General features: G+C 42.5%; 1 protein-coding gene across 4 annotated transcripts in view; it reads left to right on the top strand.

The window, feature by feature from the left end:
• The window catches only part of GAB3 (GRB2 associated binding protein 3), a 72,548-nt gene that overhangs the window by 43,585 nt on the left and 11,781 nt on the right, over positions 1–17,182 (top strand). For 2 of the 4 annotated variants that reach the window (XM_074323758.2, XM_074323754.2), the window contains exons 2-8: positions 1,521–1,824; positions 4,298–4,517; positions 5,100–5,578; positions 9,176–9,231; positions 9,707–9,926; positions 12,411–12,492; positions 13,661–13,763. In XM_074323758.2, the coding sequence (XP_074179859.1) occupies positions 1,521–1,824; positions 4,298–4,517; positions 5,100–5,578; positions 9,176–9,231; positions 9,707–9,926; positions 12,411–12,492; positions 13,661–13,763 (1,464 nt within the window). The remainder of the gene's footprint in view (positions 1–1,520; positions 1,825–4,297; positions 4,518–5,099; positions 5,579–9,175; positions 9,232–9,706; positions 9,927–12,410; positions 12,493–13,660; positions 13,764–17,182) is intronic. The other 2 variants (XM_074323756.2, XM_019716066.3) reach the window with 1 other exon arrangement.

Below are 17,182 nucleotides of genomic sequence, written 5' to 3'. Positions count from 1 at the left end.
ACTGTGTGCAGAAAACATTCTAGGTCAAGAGTGAGTGGGGAAGCCAAGGAGGCGTAAGTCCTCAGTAGCTCCAGTGACATGCAAAGTGGCTTGCCATTATCTCAGCGCCGGTTTCTTTGGAGCATCATTCTCTACTTTTTTTGAGCATCAACTAAGTTTTGCCCGATTACCTTACCTCAGGACTTGGCTCTTTCTAAGATTCCTATTGTACTAAGGAAAGTTCCTTTCAGTTGTTGTAGTGTTTCTCAACAGGGCACTGATAGCTTTGACAGACAACTCCTGCTCCACCTCTAGCCTTTTTTGACAAGCAAAACACACCAATTTTCAGATACCCTGTAGCACATCTCAATCCGTGGTTGAGAAACTCTGTGATTTCAGGGGTGAATGCATGTGTCTTCCATCTTTAAAAAGTAATCCCTTGACCCCAGAGCTCTCCCCTTACAGTCAGACATCACTAAAGAATTGGCTACACTCCCCCTCTCTCTTCACATTCATTATTGATCCTTTCACCCTCACTTGAGTTCAAATCCATTCCTACTATAGCAGCTTAGTTGTGTGACCTTGGGCACATTAGTTAATTTCTCAATTTTTTCATACATAACATGGACATAAAAATATTACCTCTCTAAAAGACCTCTACTTGGAAAACTATAAGATGTTGAGGAAAGAAATTGAAGAAGATACAAATAAATGGAAGCATGTACCCTGCTCACAGGTAGGAAGAATTAACATGGTTAAAATGTCCATACTACCCAAAGCAATCTATAGATTCAATGCAATCCTTGTAATTGGGGGTGGGGGGTGGGGGGAAGAAGTTACATCTCCTTTGAGATAGTTTGGAGATTACATGTGTTATGGAAAAACACTTAGAAAATGGTTTTCTCACAGAAGAAATGTCACCAGCCACGTGTTACTTAGTTCTCTTAGAATTCTACTTGTATTTTAATCATCCTTGGGAGTGTTACATATAGAAAGACAGTCATATCCAGCACACATAATGGTAATTGTCTCTCCTCTTCAATGTGTATGATTTTTTTCTTGTTGAGCAATTCTCTAAGAGTTAAATGACAATGTTGGATGATACTGGTGGGTACTCATGATTTGCATGTGATTTTAATGTAGGATTTTGGCTTTGGGATTCAAATAGTGGTTAATTAAGACGCCTTCCTTTTCGAGCTTCATTACTAAGATTTCTTTTTTTTTAACCTGAATATAAATACCTTAGTATCATATGCCTTTGTAGCATTGATTGTGATGATTGTATAATTCTGATCCTTTGACGTGTGGGTGTGAATCCCATTACTACATTTCCCAATAATGACCCATCCTATAATCATTGAATAAAGCAGACTTGAAGATGGTGCACTATTTCTTTAATCCAAAGCTGGGTGGACTTTGCATTTCATTATTAAAATGGCTGATTTACTTCATTTTGCTGTCTTTGTCATGAAATACGTTCTTGGAAGACTCTGAGAAGAGCAATTGGTCCAGTGACTCCTTGTTGAATTGCATCTCTGCAGGCTTGGCGGAAGCGCTGGTTTGTCCTCCGGCGGGGCCGCCTGAGTGGCAACCCTGACGTCTTGGAGTACTACAGGAACAAACACTCGAGCAAGCCCATCCGCGTGATAGACCTCAGCGAGTGTGCAGTGTGGAAACATGCAGGCCCTGGATTTGTTCGAAAGGAATTTCAGAATAATTTTGTGTTTATTGTTAAGACGACTTCTCGTACATTCTATCTGGTGGCCAAGACCGAGGAAGAAATGCACGTGTGGGTACACAGCATCAGTCAGGTCTGCAACCTCGGCAACCTGGAGGATGGTGCAGGTGAGAGCAGAGTCGGGTTCCTGTGTGCTAAAGGGGTGGCCCTTGACACACCGCACATGCACTGGAGAGCTACTATGGGAAAACCGTTCAAGATGCCAAGCCCACTTCCTTTGACGGTGCTTTGGCAGGCATGTCAGAACTATTCCCACCCGCCACGTACAGTAGCAGAAATGGCTCCCTTTCACCTGGTTTTAGGCTTCAAGTCCAAATGTACTACACACTGAGCATTGCAGGCCACTTCAATGGCTTTGAAGCCACTCCATGCCTTTGCTCTCATCAGCCACAGAGAACACATTCAGTGAAACGTCAAATGTGGGTGAGGATGTCCTGTAGGGCTCTGTTATTCCCCATGCTGCTGTCAATGATGGTGATGTTCTAGAAATATTAAATATCACCATCTTTCAAAAATTCGTGGGACTCCAGCTTTTCTGTTACCTATTGTGTTGCTTAGGACTAGATGGTAGAAAGACAGAACTTGGCTATTTATCGTAGGCAGGGAAGAATTCCTCATATCTCCAATTGGCTCAAGGTCTCTGCAAGGGAAGTTAGCTCCAAGTTTGCTCTGGGCTATTTCTGGGCAGTGGGAGCAAATGACCCATGAGGCTCTTTGTTTTTCTCTCTCTGTGTCTCTCTGTCTCTTTCTCTTTCTGTCTGTCTGTCTGTCTCTCTCTCTCTCTCTCACACACACTCACACACACACACACACACACACTCACACACTCACACTCACACTGCCCTTTCTGTGTAATATTCCAGGTGTAATGCACCTAGGGTTACAATTCACTCCTCTTCATCTTGTTTTTGTTTTTGTTTTTGTTGTTGAGCACCATGTCCTGATCCCCAAACCATGGAACTTTCCACCTGATTTCTTTTAGCCTCTTAGCCTAGTAGACAAAACTTACTCGTAAATCCTGTGGCCAATAGTTGCTTCAACATTCCCACTATTACTGTATGCTTATCATCGACCACTGCAATACCCACATTAAACACTAGGTGGTGACAGACAGTCAGAGTTGCATCTCTCCAGGAAAAGCACGGGGGACTCTTTGCTACAACAGATGAAGCTTATTATTAGCAAAGCCGTAGTGAATGCACACTGGCTGGATCTGACGCTGCAAACAAGCAGAGAGGCTCCCTGGCCAACTCCTCCAGCCTTGCTGTTCACTCTTCACCACCTTAGTCCCTAACTTCAGCCCAGACTAGATGTGTGTCATATGTTTCCTCTGTTTATTTCCTCATCCAGGAGTTACCCTAAAACGTGGCTACATAGCACGTTTGCCAGTTTTCAAAGAGGAGCAGGAGTGAGTAAGGCACCAGGCAGAAGACAGAAAGCTCGGGCATGAAGTTGGAGGAAGCCAGAAACCCCCTATGACCTCTTTAATTCCATGTATCTCCCCTTAGTGTTTAGGAGGATGTAAGGGTAGAGTCTTCTTCATCTGAGAACCACACCCAAAGAGCTTTCTTGTGGCTTATCACATATAGTGTTTGGTTCTGTCTCCAGCAGCCATAGGTAGTCAACACATTGTATATACTCTGGCCAGGAGCTCTGTTAATTCCCCCACCCCTGCCCCATATTATCTGCAGACCAGTTCTGTGGCATATGTACTATTAGCATCTCCACTTGACAGAGAAGGAAACTTGGAGCAGGAAGGTAACTTGCCCAAGGTCACAAGAGCTAGATAGTAGAGCTTGGACTTGAATCCAGGCAGTTCTGGGCCACTCTGACTCCAGAATTCTGAACTCCTGCCAACTTGGTTCAAGGGGAAATTAAAGCAGGTTTTTCATTGGGAGTTTCTGAATGTTGAGCTCTTCGAGAAATGTGGGCTTTACCAGCCATCACAACACCCCCCATTTTTCCTTCCTCTTCCTAATAAGTCATTAGCAGTCAATCATTAACAGTATTCTTTATTTATGTGTTACTTGTCTGTCTCCTCTGATAGACTGTAAACTCCAGTAAGGTCAGTGTTTGTCTCGGCTGTATGGACAGAGTCAGAACAGTTCCAGGCACATAATACGTGCAAAATAGGTATTCTATATGGAGCTATATATCTGTATATGCAGAAATGCATATGTAAGTATGTACATATGTATTGGATATGCATAAATATATGTATATATGTGTATATTTGTTGAGTGAATAAACAGTGATGATGGGCTGCGGCTGAGGGCCATAAATAAGGGAGCTGTGTATAGACTTATAGACTATCTAATAGGAGATTTTTATGCCAAGAATGCTTGGGTTTTTTTTTTTTGTTTTTTTTTTTTACTCTTAATTGATTCAACACTTCACTCTTGGAACATTTGCCTTTTTTCCCAGACATTGTTTATAGCTTGGGGAAATGGTCTCCTCCATCAGTACAAACACCGGCTGTGATTTGCATCTTCTATTTGGCTTCTTTAGATGCCGTTTGAGAAATTGTGAGTGAGTGTTATAGCCATTCTTAAACGCTAACCTGGGAAATGATTTGTCCAGCAGATTCCGTGGAGAGCCTCTCTCACACGCCCTCCTCCCTCCAGCCATCCCCTGCCAGCTCCCTTCACACCGCCCATGCTGTCAGCTCCTCCTTGCCAAAAGATGACCCAAGTACTAATACCGTAGCCACTGAGGAAACCAGAAGTGAGTCAGAGTTTCTCTTCCTTCCTGATTATCTGATTCTGTCCAACTGTGAGAGTGGAAGACTGCACCATGCCAGGTATGCTTATGCTCCGGACTCTCTGAGCCAGGCCTTTTAGCACAGTCTCTTCTGCAGAGCCCACACTGCCTCCTCGTTCAGGGTCTGCCACTGAGATGTGCTGTGTACCCGGCCAAATTAGTCTGTTTAGCTGTAGCATCTTCTAGTGGGTGTGTCTGCTTTCACCTTCTCTTCCTGCTGTTGACAGGCGGGATGGATCACTCACTGTCAACCACTATGAAGGATGAAGCATGCACTAAACAAAATGACTCACGTATTTCAGCATTGTGGTTTTCATTTCTAACTTTGTATTTTCATATGCAGCTTACACATAGAGGGCGAAAAAATCGACAAACCACTTTTTCCTGCATCCAGGGGTTGGTGTGATGGAGGGTAGTAGAGGGAATGTGGTGGCTATACAAGTAAAATAAAAGGTGATATTTGAGGAATGGGAATGAGACCAGTGTGGGTTCTGTGGTGGATGGATGGCTTTTTTCTTCAGACTTCTGCCAAGGGTGTATCAGTAGTGTCGCTGTGGTACCTACTACAGCTGCCAGGGACCTGCTACATTTCAGTCAAATTTACATGCTTTTCTTCCCTCAGTCTACCCACCAGATGTGATAGCTGGTCAAACTCAGAGCGTTCATTGGAACAGACTTCATCTGATGACGTTTTTGTTGACTGCCTGCAGCAGCTGCCCTCCAGTAACTTGGTCCACCCGTCCCCCCATGGGAATGGATCTCAGGAGGTACCTTCCACAAGGCCTCAGGCTGCCCTGATCTGGAATAGAGATATCAATGGGCCATCCAGGAACCACTTTTCTTCACCACTGCTGGAAACTTCCTTAAATTCCACCATTCAGGTAGATAAAAACCAAGGTTCCCTGCCCTATAGGGCAAAAGAACTAGACATTATATCCATCACGCCACCTCCCCGCCCCCCTAAGCCAATCCATCTCTCTGAACGGCGCCAAGAGGAACAGTTTCCGTGGAGCGGGCACAGCAGCATCAAGAAGCCAGAATGCACTGTGGCACCAAGAAGAATCTCTCTCTCTGGTTTAGATACCATGAGAACCTGGAAAGGTAAGTGTTGGATGCTGATGTTCAGGTACAGAGAAAAGCCTGACTCCTCTTAACTCCTTGGGTCCCAGTAGATGCTGAAAGAAGTCAGAGCCCTGGTCCCTTAGCCATGCCCCTGCCCATGTGATGGGCTCCCCACTGAGACTAAGCTCCTGGTGTTTGTCTGGAGTCAGCAGGGGACCCACTTGGTGCAGAAAGTGATATATTTTGTGTCAGCTCTACTCTATTCTATTCTTTACCTCTCACATGCACAATGAGCCCAGAGACAGTATATTGACCATAACTCTTTTCTTCTACTTTCAGTAATCCCATCAGCCTCATTCATCATCCCACCTGACATGCGTTTTCCAAATTCTAACTGGCTACACACTAGTGACGTGGCTTTTACAGAGCTGTCACCATCAACATAATGTTAACCCAGCCCTATCAGCTTGGATACCCTCCTGGAGCCCCCCCCCTTCCTTTTATTTTTGCCTTTTTCTGTAAAGCCCTTCATTCTCATGGAATTCTTTCCCTCCCTCCATCCTTCCCTCCCTCCCTCTCTTTTCATCCAAATACAATCACTCCTACACTGTTACATATAATGCCACATTTTAAAGGAATTTTAGAAGTTTAAAGAATGCAAACTCATTTCAAATTGTCTAAATTTCTGATTCTGACTGAGGAACTGAGTCACTGGCAGAGACCTCCCCCAGTGTCCCTAGTGATGTGACCATTACACGTTACTTCCTTCTGAAAACTTCAATGAAATGAGTATATGCCGATTACACAAAGGGTCATAATGTGCTAACATGTGAACAGTGGACAAAAAGGGAAAACTGAAAGCATAGGCAAGCAGATACAGGAGAGTGAAATGACTAAACCAGTGGAATAATAGAATATGAACATGAGTCTTAATGCAAAAATGGATCTGATAAAGCAGAGGGAACACGTCAAAGTGGTCGTTCTGCCTTCCCCATTGAGGTCCACCTGCAATTGATGCTTGTGCAAGGAGGCAGTGGGGTCAAAGTTCATTATTGAGGAGGATTGCCCCATATCTATAGATCAGTTTGTGAAGATTTGATACCCTTACAGTGTTGAGTTTTCCAATTTATGAACAGGAAATATCCTTCCATTTATATAGGTCTTGATTTCTGTGACAGGGTCACTGCTGTGTTAAGAATAGACTGAAGGGAAGCAAGTGTAGAAGCAGGAAAACCAGTTAGAAGATGAGTATAGTAATCCAGGCAAACTGTCATGGTAACCGGGACTAGGATAGTAGCTTTGGACTTGTGAAATGTGGTTGGATGCTCAATATATCTTGAAGATACAACCTCATTCATGGGATATGCAGTAGAGAAAGAATGGAGTCAATGTTGACTTCCTGGTGTTTGGCCTGAGAAACAGATGGGTAACAAGTTGGACAGTGGGTGGAGGTCAGGAAGTTGTTTTTGGATATGTTGAGTTTGGATATGTTGAGGTGCCTGCTAGATGTGCTAGTGGAAACATCAAGTAAATGAATAGAAATGTGAGTCTGAAGGTCAGTGAGAGAGACCTGGGACTATGAATTTGGGAGTTGTCAGTGTATAGGTAGTAAATTCAAGGGATTAGATGAGATCACCAAAAGAGTGAATACAGACAATAGAAAAGAACCAAGGACTGACTGAGCCTGGAGCCCTATAACATGTAGAAATTGTGGACAAGAGGAGGAAACAGCAAAAGAAACTCTAAACAAGTGATCCATGAGGTAGCAGGAAATCCAGCAGAGTGAGAGTCTAGCAGAGACTCATTTTCCAGGTGTGTGCTTTATAGGAGTGTGGATGTGAATCCATTCTTGGTCCCTTCCTTTAGTCTGTTCCCATCTTCACTCTGTCCTCAAGTCCTTAAACTATCTGATGTTGATGCAGGTTTTTCTCTGTCTTGGTGTTATTTGGTGACATCAGTGGGGATCTGGTAATGGAAAGGCACTTAGGGGCCTGTGTTCACATATGCATTTCCTACATTCTTCATTAACAACATCAAATACTTGCTAGGATTTAGTAAGTACTTTGTGTTCCAGGCACTTGACTGTCCTTCACATGCACTAACACTTCTAATCTTTGCAGCACTCCTATGGAATAGATCCTGTTATTGGTCTCATTTTACAGATTAGGGAACTGAGACCCAGAGAGTGTAAGTAACTTGTCCAGTGTCACACAGCTAGTAAGTGGTGGAGCAGGGATTTTAAACTAGACATTATGACTCCAGAGCAGCTTTTAACCAGTACTTCTACAGCCTTGAAGACATAGAAACATATATTTCTGAGCTGAGAGTTATTCTCTCACTTTAAGATGATGTAGCCAAAAAAAGTTGAGAACCATAAGACTTCACCCATATGTGGGACATAAAACTGAAAGCAGCTAAGGAACAAGACAAACAAACAAAAACTCCTAGACACGGACAATAGTTTAGTGGTTACCAGAGGGTAAGGGGGGTGGGGGGTGGTAGAAGAGGGTAAAGGGGGCTCAAATATATGGTGATGGAAGGAGAACTGACTCTGGGTGGTGAGCACATAATGCAATATATGGTGATGTATTACGGAACTGTACACTTGCAACCTATATAATTTTACTAACCATTGTCACCCCAATAAATTTAATAAAAAATAAATTTAAAAAGATGATGTTGACTCTTCAGTTTATTTCTCAGAGGCAACCTGACCTTTCACACCTCCAAGTTCTTGGGGGACACTTTTGTCTGGTCCCCATGTGCTAAGAGCACTTGCTGGACTTCTTAGCAGCGCTCACTATCGTTGGCCATTCTCTCCTTCCTAAGGCTTGATGGCATCATGCCCCTCAACTGCTCTTTGAATATTGGGATTCTCTAGGGTTTTAGACTTCAAATTCTCTCAACACTTGCAACCTAGATAATCTCATCTTCTCTTATGGTTTTGACTGTCATCTCTAAGCTGCTAATTCCCAAAAATGACATCTCATTCAAGTCCAGGCCCATATATCTTGCTGCCTTCTGGACATCTCTTTCAACTCAACAATTATTCTAAATGTTTATGTCACATTGTTTTATTTTTCACATCCATCTTACAAGTTTCTAATCCTGTATTAATTCACCTTTCCTCTCCATGCCTGTACCTGAGTAGCTAACTATTGCTGCAGAAAATCAGGGTCACCAGTTCATGGTCACAGATCTCAAACGAGCCCTCAGTGCTGCTCAGCAATACTATCACTTCTCTGTTCCCACCACTCTCCTGCTTATCACAAGGAATATCACACCTCTCCTATCATCAAACCTCCAGCTCTGTCTCCGCCATCTCTAAGCTCATGAAATTCATGTAATAAATGCAACAAGCATTTGTTCATTACTTGCTCTAGCTCTTCCTATTTCACAGAGAGAACTAAAGCTATTATACAGAAACTTCTTCAAACTCTGGTCTGATTTCCATCTGTTGGGGAATGTGTTCTGACTGCCCAACTAGACTTAATAGCAAGCCTTGCGTATAGAAACTGTTAGGCTTCTCTGCCTCTCTGGAGCTGAGCACAGGGCCCTGACGTGCATAGGGATTTGGACCCTACTTTAAATTGATGTTGTCCTGCACTTCTCACCACCCCACCTTGTTTCTTGCAGCTGATGTAGAAGGCCAATCCTTAAGACACCAAGACAAGCGGCTTAGTTTAAATTTGGTGAGTTTGGCACTTGAGCTTCTAAGCCTCAATTTTACCAAAAATAGTCTGACCTACATATGTTCCCTTTAAGTCTTTAGAGACTCGGCACTCTGACTCTCTCAGGACTCTTCAGTCTCCCCTTAAAGGTTGAACTTGTCTGGGAACTACTGGAATTAAGTGTTCTGCCAATTCTAATGGTACAGACACTTGCCCGACAGGGTAGCTACTTAAGGCATCACTTTGTATATAAAGCATTTGCATCAGTTCATAACCTTCTGTCTTCCAGCATCAGATCGAGGAGATTCATCACCTATCTCACACAATAAGTCCAGAGGCAAAGCTTGAGTAAGAGGCTTATCTGACTTTCCTAAGGAAGTTCAGAGTTACTCTTGGATAATTTGCAACGGAAATCTTATGTGTAGCTCAGGCTGTCCACTGGGAACAGTTTCCATGACTGTTCTGTGGTTCCCAACCTGTACCTGTTCTCTTGCAGCCATGCAGGTTCTCCCCAATGTACTCTACAGCCTCATCCAGTGCCGAAGACAGCTACGTGCCCATGAGCCCCTGGACCGGCGCCTCTGGTCTCAGACCCCAATGCAACTGTGATGACTACATCCCAATGAACTCAGGAAGCATCGCCAGCCCCCTGCCCAAGCTACCTGCCAACCTGGAGCCTCCCCCAGTGAATAGAGATCTCAAGCCTCAGAGGAAATGTAAGCCATTTGAGTAGGCCCACTGCAGGAGAGGGGAGCAAGGTCCTGACAGCCATGTGGAGAAGTTGCCTTCCTGACCCTGTCTGGGAAGGAAGCACTAGAGAAAATATTCTAGATGGCTGGGAAACAGAAGGGTGAAGACAAATGGCTTCAGTTGAAGGGGAAGTGCTGCGGAACCCTGCTGCGCCAGATAGCCATGATAAAAGGCATCAGGGGACTTACAGGCACTATGGCCTTGCAAATATGGCCTAGAAAGCCAAGTTCATTCCAGAGGGCTCATCTTTGGCTGCTTCCCTAACAAAGGCTCAGAAATAAGCAATGGTAGATGGGAATGGAACCTACCTGGCATCTCTTCATTTAAACAGCACTGGAAGTAATCACAGTGCCCTCCTGTGAAACAGCCAAGAATGACTTGCCACTAATGCCAGACCTAGTCATATGCAACTCATCATTTACTGCCCTGTGTATGCCTATCAGCAGAGGTGTCTGGGGTGGGAGAGGTCTTCACAATGTGTCATCTGGCTCTTGCACAGAGCTCCTTGAAGCTTCTGCTTTACTCCCAGGCAGCTTCTCTGGTCTGCTAAGCAGCATGGACAGGCAGGGAGAAAGGAGAAGAGGGAAAGAAGAAAAGCAGGTCAAAGTAACTCTATAACTTCATTCTTGGCCACTGTCACTTACTTAGTAGGGGTGTGTGATTCCAGGGAAATACTTGGTACAATGATTGTGACCTGACATTCCCTTCAGGTGGCCGTGCCCAAAGCTGGTAACCAAGTCCCTGACTCATGCCCGGTCCATTCCAGTTTCACCCCTTCAGTTTGAGTTAAATCACATTTCCAGTGTGTTTGCTGTGTGTGTAGTGCTGTGCTAGGCACTGGTGAGATGCAAAGATGAGGAAGCAAGGAGGGGTCTTCAATGTGAGGGGGAAGAAGATATAGAAAAACCATTTGGAAGAAGAAGAATTATCAAGGCAGTATTAAATAGGAGGACAGACCCTATCTTATGAGGTTCAGAAGAAATAACTATTCATTCTGGCTAGAAACAATTTAACAAGGACCTGTAACTTTAAGGTGTATATTATTATTTTTTTCAATTGTCTACCGCAGTGCTGTCCAACAGAACTTTCTGTGATGATGGAAATGTGGCTACTGAACACTTGAAATGTGGCTAGTGCAACTGAGGAACTGAATTTTACATTTTACTTAATGTTAATCCATTTAAATAGCCCCATGTGGCTAGTGGCTGCCGTATTATATTGGAAAGTGCAGCTCTATAGAACCTGGCAATCGGAGGCAGGAAGATATTGGATGGACTTGCGGTTGGAGGTTCACTTGGTGGGTGTGAAGGTGAACACCTGGGCCAGGAGAGGCTGGTTTTCTGACAGGTGTGGATGCAAGGATGGACCCTGGGGCCCAACCAGGAGAGGGCAGATGTTGAAGATGGGAGGTGGCTGGTTGGTGAATCCAATGTCAGGGTGTCATGCCACCAGGACAGACCTTCTCCCCAGAGACTAGGACTCAGATGACCTTTCTAGCTCACCACCTTTCTCAGGTCTGAGGCTCCTGGGAAACTGAGTGCAGGAAAGTCACTGTACTAGGCTCTGGTGATCTGGGATGGGGCAGTGGGTTTCAACAGTCTCTATTCATGTAGTTGAGTGGGGGAAAGATACAATACAAGTAGTGTGGTCAAGGCAGTGATAGAGGAATACATCCATGACCAACTCAGAAAGGTAGGCCACTGAGGTGGTAAAGGGTTAGATGCCAAGTGCTTTTCTAGATGCCGAGGCTATTGCAGTGAACAAATTCAGAAAAACTGCTGTCCTCCCAGAGCACAGTCTAGACCTGAATCAAATGATCACAGATGAATGTATCATCACTAACTGGGAGGAGTGCTGTGAAGGTTAAGTACAGGAACTCATGAGAGCCCATGATGTGGAGCCTGATCTTTTCTGGAGGTCAAAGGCCTTCCTTATAAGAAGGGGACGTTGAGCTGAGCTCTAAAGGCAGAGATGAAGGAAGAATATTCTAGGTAGAAGTACCATCAAGTAGACAATGGACTGAAGGTGGAAAAGCCTAGAACCTGGGTGATCATCTCTGCCTGTGATAAGAAAGGTAAAATTTCAATTTTGCACATAAGAGTATGAGGTAGGCTTTGGCATTCCATAAAGTCAGAGACTCAGCTGTTTTATTCATACTATGCCTCTAATGCCTAGAACCATGCCTGACATATAATGAGTTCCATATGATTATGTATTGACTAAATGTGTTGCCTCATTACCTCCAGCTGGTGACCGTTTGCTCAGTAATTGTCTTTACTCCCAGTGAGGCAGGGAAGAGTAGGACAGTAAAATTCACTCATCATCAGTGCTGCTTGTTAGTAAATTGGGATTTGATGGGCTAGGTAAGTGGCATGTCATAGTTTTACAGTCTTTTACATTCTGGCCTTGAACTCCTGAGAACTTACCCTACTGGATATTGTGTGTTGTAGCACGGCCACCTCCTCTGGACCTGAGAAGCCTCTCTACTATCCGGGAACACGCATCTCTAACCAGGACCCACACTGTGCCTTGGTAAGTCTCTGATGTTCAAAGGTGCCTCATCCAGCAGAAACTCCCAGTGTTCATAGTTAGGTCTCTGATTAAGTGAAGCTGAAGCCCACTTAACCTAGCTTAAGCAAAAGAACGGATGAGGTTTATTATCACAAGCCAGAGTGTTTTGCAGATCACAAAGGAACGAATATAACAACCTTCCATGATACTGGAATCAGGAAGGAGAGTGCTGTTGGGAACCCAAGGACTCTCTCATGTCTCTCACATCCACATTTGCTCATGCCTCTTTCTGTGGAGAACTCTTTGTTGCACAATCCTCATGGCTAAAGAGAGCTATACCATAGATCCTGAGCTTATTTACATGCTACAATTCCAGTATCAACAGAGATAGGTGCTTTTTCAATCCCAATTTGCACTTCCTGACAGAGGGAATTGTATCACTCCAGTGTGAGTGGAATCAGCTATGGCCCAGAGGAAGGACCAGCAGTACCGACATGGCTTCCAGAAGCTCAGCTTTGTGAAAGTAGTAGGAGAAGGGAATCCTCAGAGAAAGAGGCATGATTCATGGGCTTGGTAAACAAACCCCAAATGTATCTGCACTCTCCATCTCACCTTTAGAAGTTGCATTTTCAGAATCCTGAGTCTTGCCCAGCAGTTCCTTGGTTCATTCTAAATGCCACAGGACACAATCACTTTGTAAAACAGAATTTTGCAGTGAGCTGTATTTTTTTAGCCTAGACTGTAGAGAGACTCAGTCTGTGCTTCTAACACAGGAGAAGGATGAAAGTTGATTTGCACTCTTGCCCTCATCCCATCAGAGGAATGGCCACACTTCCTTACTTTTCCTGGTTACTTTGAATGGAAACAAGAGAGTCCCAAAGGAGTGTTTTTGTTTTTTTGTTTTTGTTTTTTCTCTAAATGATATGCCTTGGTCTGTTTCTAGAAAGCTCATGAGCTGTGTCACATGGATAGCCTGGAAAAAAGTAGCCTTTGAGAATTGGGAGTCATTTGCCCCAGTGTGGGACAGAAGCTGCTGGGCAGTCTACTGCTTTAGGAATTGCTTTGGCCGGAAGGAAGTTGTATCTGGAAGGGGAAGGCTGAAACCCCACGGGGGCCATGTTAGTTCCTGGCTGTCTTACAGAGCAGCTGTAAGACATTGCTTTGACCTCATCTATATTTTTGTTCTTAGCAATCGGACAAGCTTTCTCTCTCCAGAAAGAAATGGTATTAAATCTGCAAGACTTTTTGCCAATTCCGTTTCCAGAGAAGAGGAAGGAAGCTACATCCAAATGGTAATCCTATATTTTTCATACTCTTCTTAATTCTTCACCCTGATCTACAGTCTTATGAGTTCATTATAAAGGAAACATATATTTCAGAAAGGCCCATGTAATCTTAACACAATCACTTAGTAGTAATACCAGGTTACAATGTTTTCTAGACTGCAAACAAATCAATTTGAAGCTGGTTTTCTTTCCTGCAATTATTCAGTTCCTTGTACTATTTTGAGGCCACAGTATTTCAAGAATACCCAGGGATGAGGCATGTGTAATGGGAAAATGGAAATGTCAGCAATTCTTTTCACCAGGACTGTGATATCCTGTTTGACCCCAATAGGTTTGTAGTTCCCTGGATGTCTAGAATTTAAGTTGTGAAAACACACACTGGATGGTTCCTTCCACCAGACTACTTGGTGGCCCTGCCCTGCCTGCCTCAGAACCTTTCCAAAGGATAAATCGCTTAAAGAGTCCCCTTGAGAGGGAGGTACAGTGTCTTTGGCTTTGGATGTGTCTGTTTTCTCTGGCAACTACTGTTAAAGGGACTTTCTGTAGAGCTGAGTGAATAGTGACCTGACATCTCTATCCTTTGATTAGCGATTTACAGTTCAAGTGTCCTAATCTCTTTCTCTTGCCCTCTGATACCCTTCTATTCTCTTTACCTTGGATTCTATTGAAAACATGAGTTTTTGAAGAAAGGGGCTTTTAACACCTCTGGCAATTATCAGGCACTTTAGCCAGAACTCTGCCCATTCTGCAATTTAAAAATGTAGGAACTCTAGAGAGATTTCTCTAAAGAGAATCTCTGTTTGAACTATAAATTTTGAAAAGAGATCTTAGAAGGACAATGTTTGAGGCAACATGACTATATATACTTTTGAGAAGACAGTTCTGCCCTCTTATACATGAGGACAATAGGCAGTTCAAAATCTAAAAGCAGTAATCTCCACTGAAGCAGCAATTAAATGCTTCATTTTGCCTTTCTATTTGATAAAAAATTGTGCTGTAAGTGCACTTAACCATATGCAGATGGAAAGTGACTCATATACAAATCTGCTGTGATCTTCCCAATGTTTTTCACACTTAGTAATGGCCCCTGGGAAACATGTAGAAGAAAACACTCTTATAAAGGATGCTGACCAGCTGTGCTCTGTCTCCAGAGAACAAAAAAGGGAAGTGAATCTAAAGCCTAATAGAAGCAAGTGCATAGTTAGTTATTCCAGACACTAGCAGTTCATTTCTGATCTCTGAGGTTGTGAGAAATACCAGAGTTTCATTAACAACACAGTTAAGGATTGATTTCTTGTCTAAGTTTATAATAATTGCTTAATGACTGTTTCTGTGCATTACCAGGCAATACAAGATTGAGAACCCCAAATACTGGCCAAAGGAGCATAGCTGTGGGCACCACCATATAAGAGTTTCTAGAAGCTATCTGATCTCACTCAGTTGTGTGTGTGTGTGTGTGTGTGTGTATGTGTATGTTTTAACTTCGGTAATAGGGTATTTTCAAAAGACTGATTTACATTCTTTCGCTTGTTCCACATAACAACCCTATATGGTAGACAGAACTAATATAATTTGATTTTGATTTCACACATAATCATATGCATTAATTTTTTTTCTCTTTGAGGACAATTTCTGATCTGAGTGTAAAAATTTAGGGCAGGGGCTGAAATACAAGTTTTGTTTTATTGAAGTTATCTATCATTCAGTTACTTTAAACATTTTGAAATTATTGAAAATTTAGAAGAATGAACATAATTTAACTTATGTGATCTCTTTTCTGTGGGTTTTTCAAACTTTAATTTCAATAATTTTGTAAGGCTTTTAGAGTAAAATTCTGAACTCAATCTCACGTTACATTTTTACACTTTTAGTTTTTAGATTATCTTACAGAGAAGTTGACTTCTTAGTGTGCAGTTCTGAGTTTTAACATGCATGTAGATTCGTGTAACTAGCACCACAGGATACACAACAGTTGCACTACTCCAAGATAATTCCTCATACTACCTTTTTATAGTCACATACTCCCCACAACCCTAGTTCCTGGCAACCATTGATGTGTTTTTCTTCATCACTATAGTTTTTCTTTTCAAGGATGCCAGGTAAATGGACTCATACAGTATTCCATCTTTTGAGACTGGCTTGTTTCACTCAGCATGTCTTTGAGATTCATCCAAATTGTTGCATGTGTCAATAGTTCTTTGTTTCATTGCTGATCAGTATTCAAGTGTATGAATGTACCAGTTTGTTTATCTACTCACCCACTCAAAGACATTTGGATTGTTTTAAGTTTCTCGGCAATTATGAATAGAATTGTTATATACATTCTGTTATAGATTTTTTAAAATATTTTTTTTACTGTAGTGAGATGTATAGCGTAGAATTTAACATCTTAACCATTTAGATGTACAATTCAATGGCACTAAGTACATTCACAATGCTGTGCAACCATAACCACCATCCATTTCCAGAACTTTTTCATCATCCCAGACAGAAACTCTGTCCCCATTAAACAATGACTCCCTAGTCCTTCTCCCCCAGTAATCTCTATTCTATTTTCTGTCTTTGTGAATTTGCCTGGTCTGGGTACCTCATATAAGTGGAATCATACAATATTTGTCCTTTTGTATCTGCCTTCTTTCATTTAGTTTTCAAAATTCATCCATATTGTAGCATATATTAGAATTTCATTCCGTTTTAAGGCTAATACTCCACTGTATGCACAAACTACATTTTATTTATCTATTCATCTATTGATGTACATTTGGGTTGTTTCTACCATTTGGTTATTATGAACAATGCTACAATGAACGTAGATATACAAGTATCTGTTTGAATCTTTGCTTTTAATTTTTTTAGATATACATGGTGTGATAAAAAGATACAGTGAATGTTTAAATAAAAAAAACTATGACAGTGGAATTGATTCCCTCAAAATAGTCCCCCTCAATTTGAACACACTTATCCCATCGTAACGTTGTGAATCGATTCAGCACATCGAGGCAGCCACCAGAGCGCAATTAAAGACACTCACGAAAGAAGACTTCCAGAATGGCTTCAGAAAGTGGCAAGAATGATGGAATAAGTGTGTTCGAAGTGAGGGAGGGTATTTTGAGTGGGATTAATGGCAATGTGTCTTTTACTGTAATAATTTTCTTATTTAAACATTCATTGTATCTTTTGATCACGCCTCACAGACTTAGAAGTGGAATTGCTGGATCACATGGTAATTTTTATGTTTAACTTTTGAAGCACCACCAAACTGTTTTCCACAGTGGTGGAACCATTTTATATTCCCAACAGCAATGCAAAATGGTTCTAATTTCTCTACCTTGTCTGGAGAACTTATTTTCCGTTTGTTTGTTTTGTATAATAGCCATCCTGATGGGGTGAAGTGATATCTCACTGTGGTTTTCATTTGCATTTCC

The sequence above is a fragment of the Rhinolophus sinicus genome, chromosome 18 (assembly GCF_057876585.1).
Source record: "Rhinolophus sinicus isolate RSI-liver-muscle chromosome 18, RSI-T2T, whole genome shotgun sequence".
NCBI lineage: Eukaryota > Metazoa > Chordata > Mammalia > Chiroptera > Rhinolophidae > Rhinolophus > Rhinolophus sinicus.
This window is presented reverse-complemented; position numbering and strand designations above follow the sequence as displayed.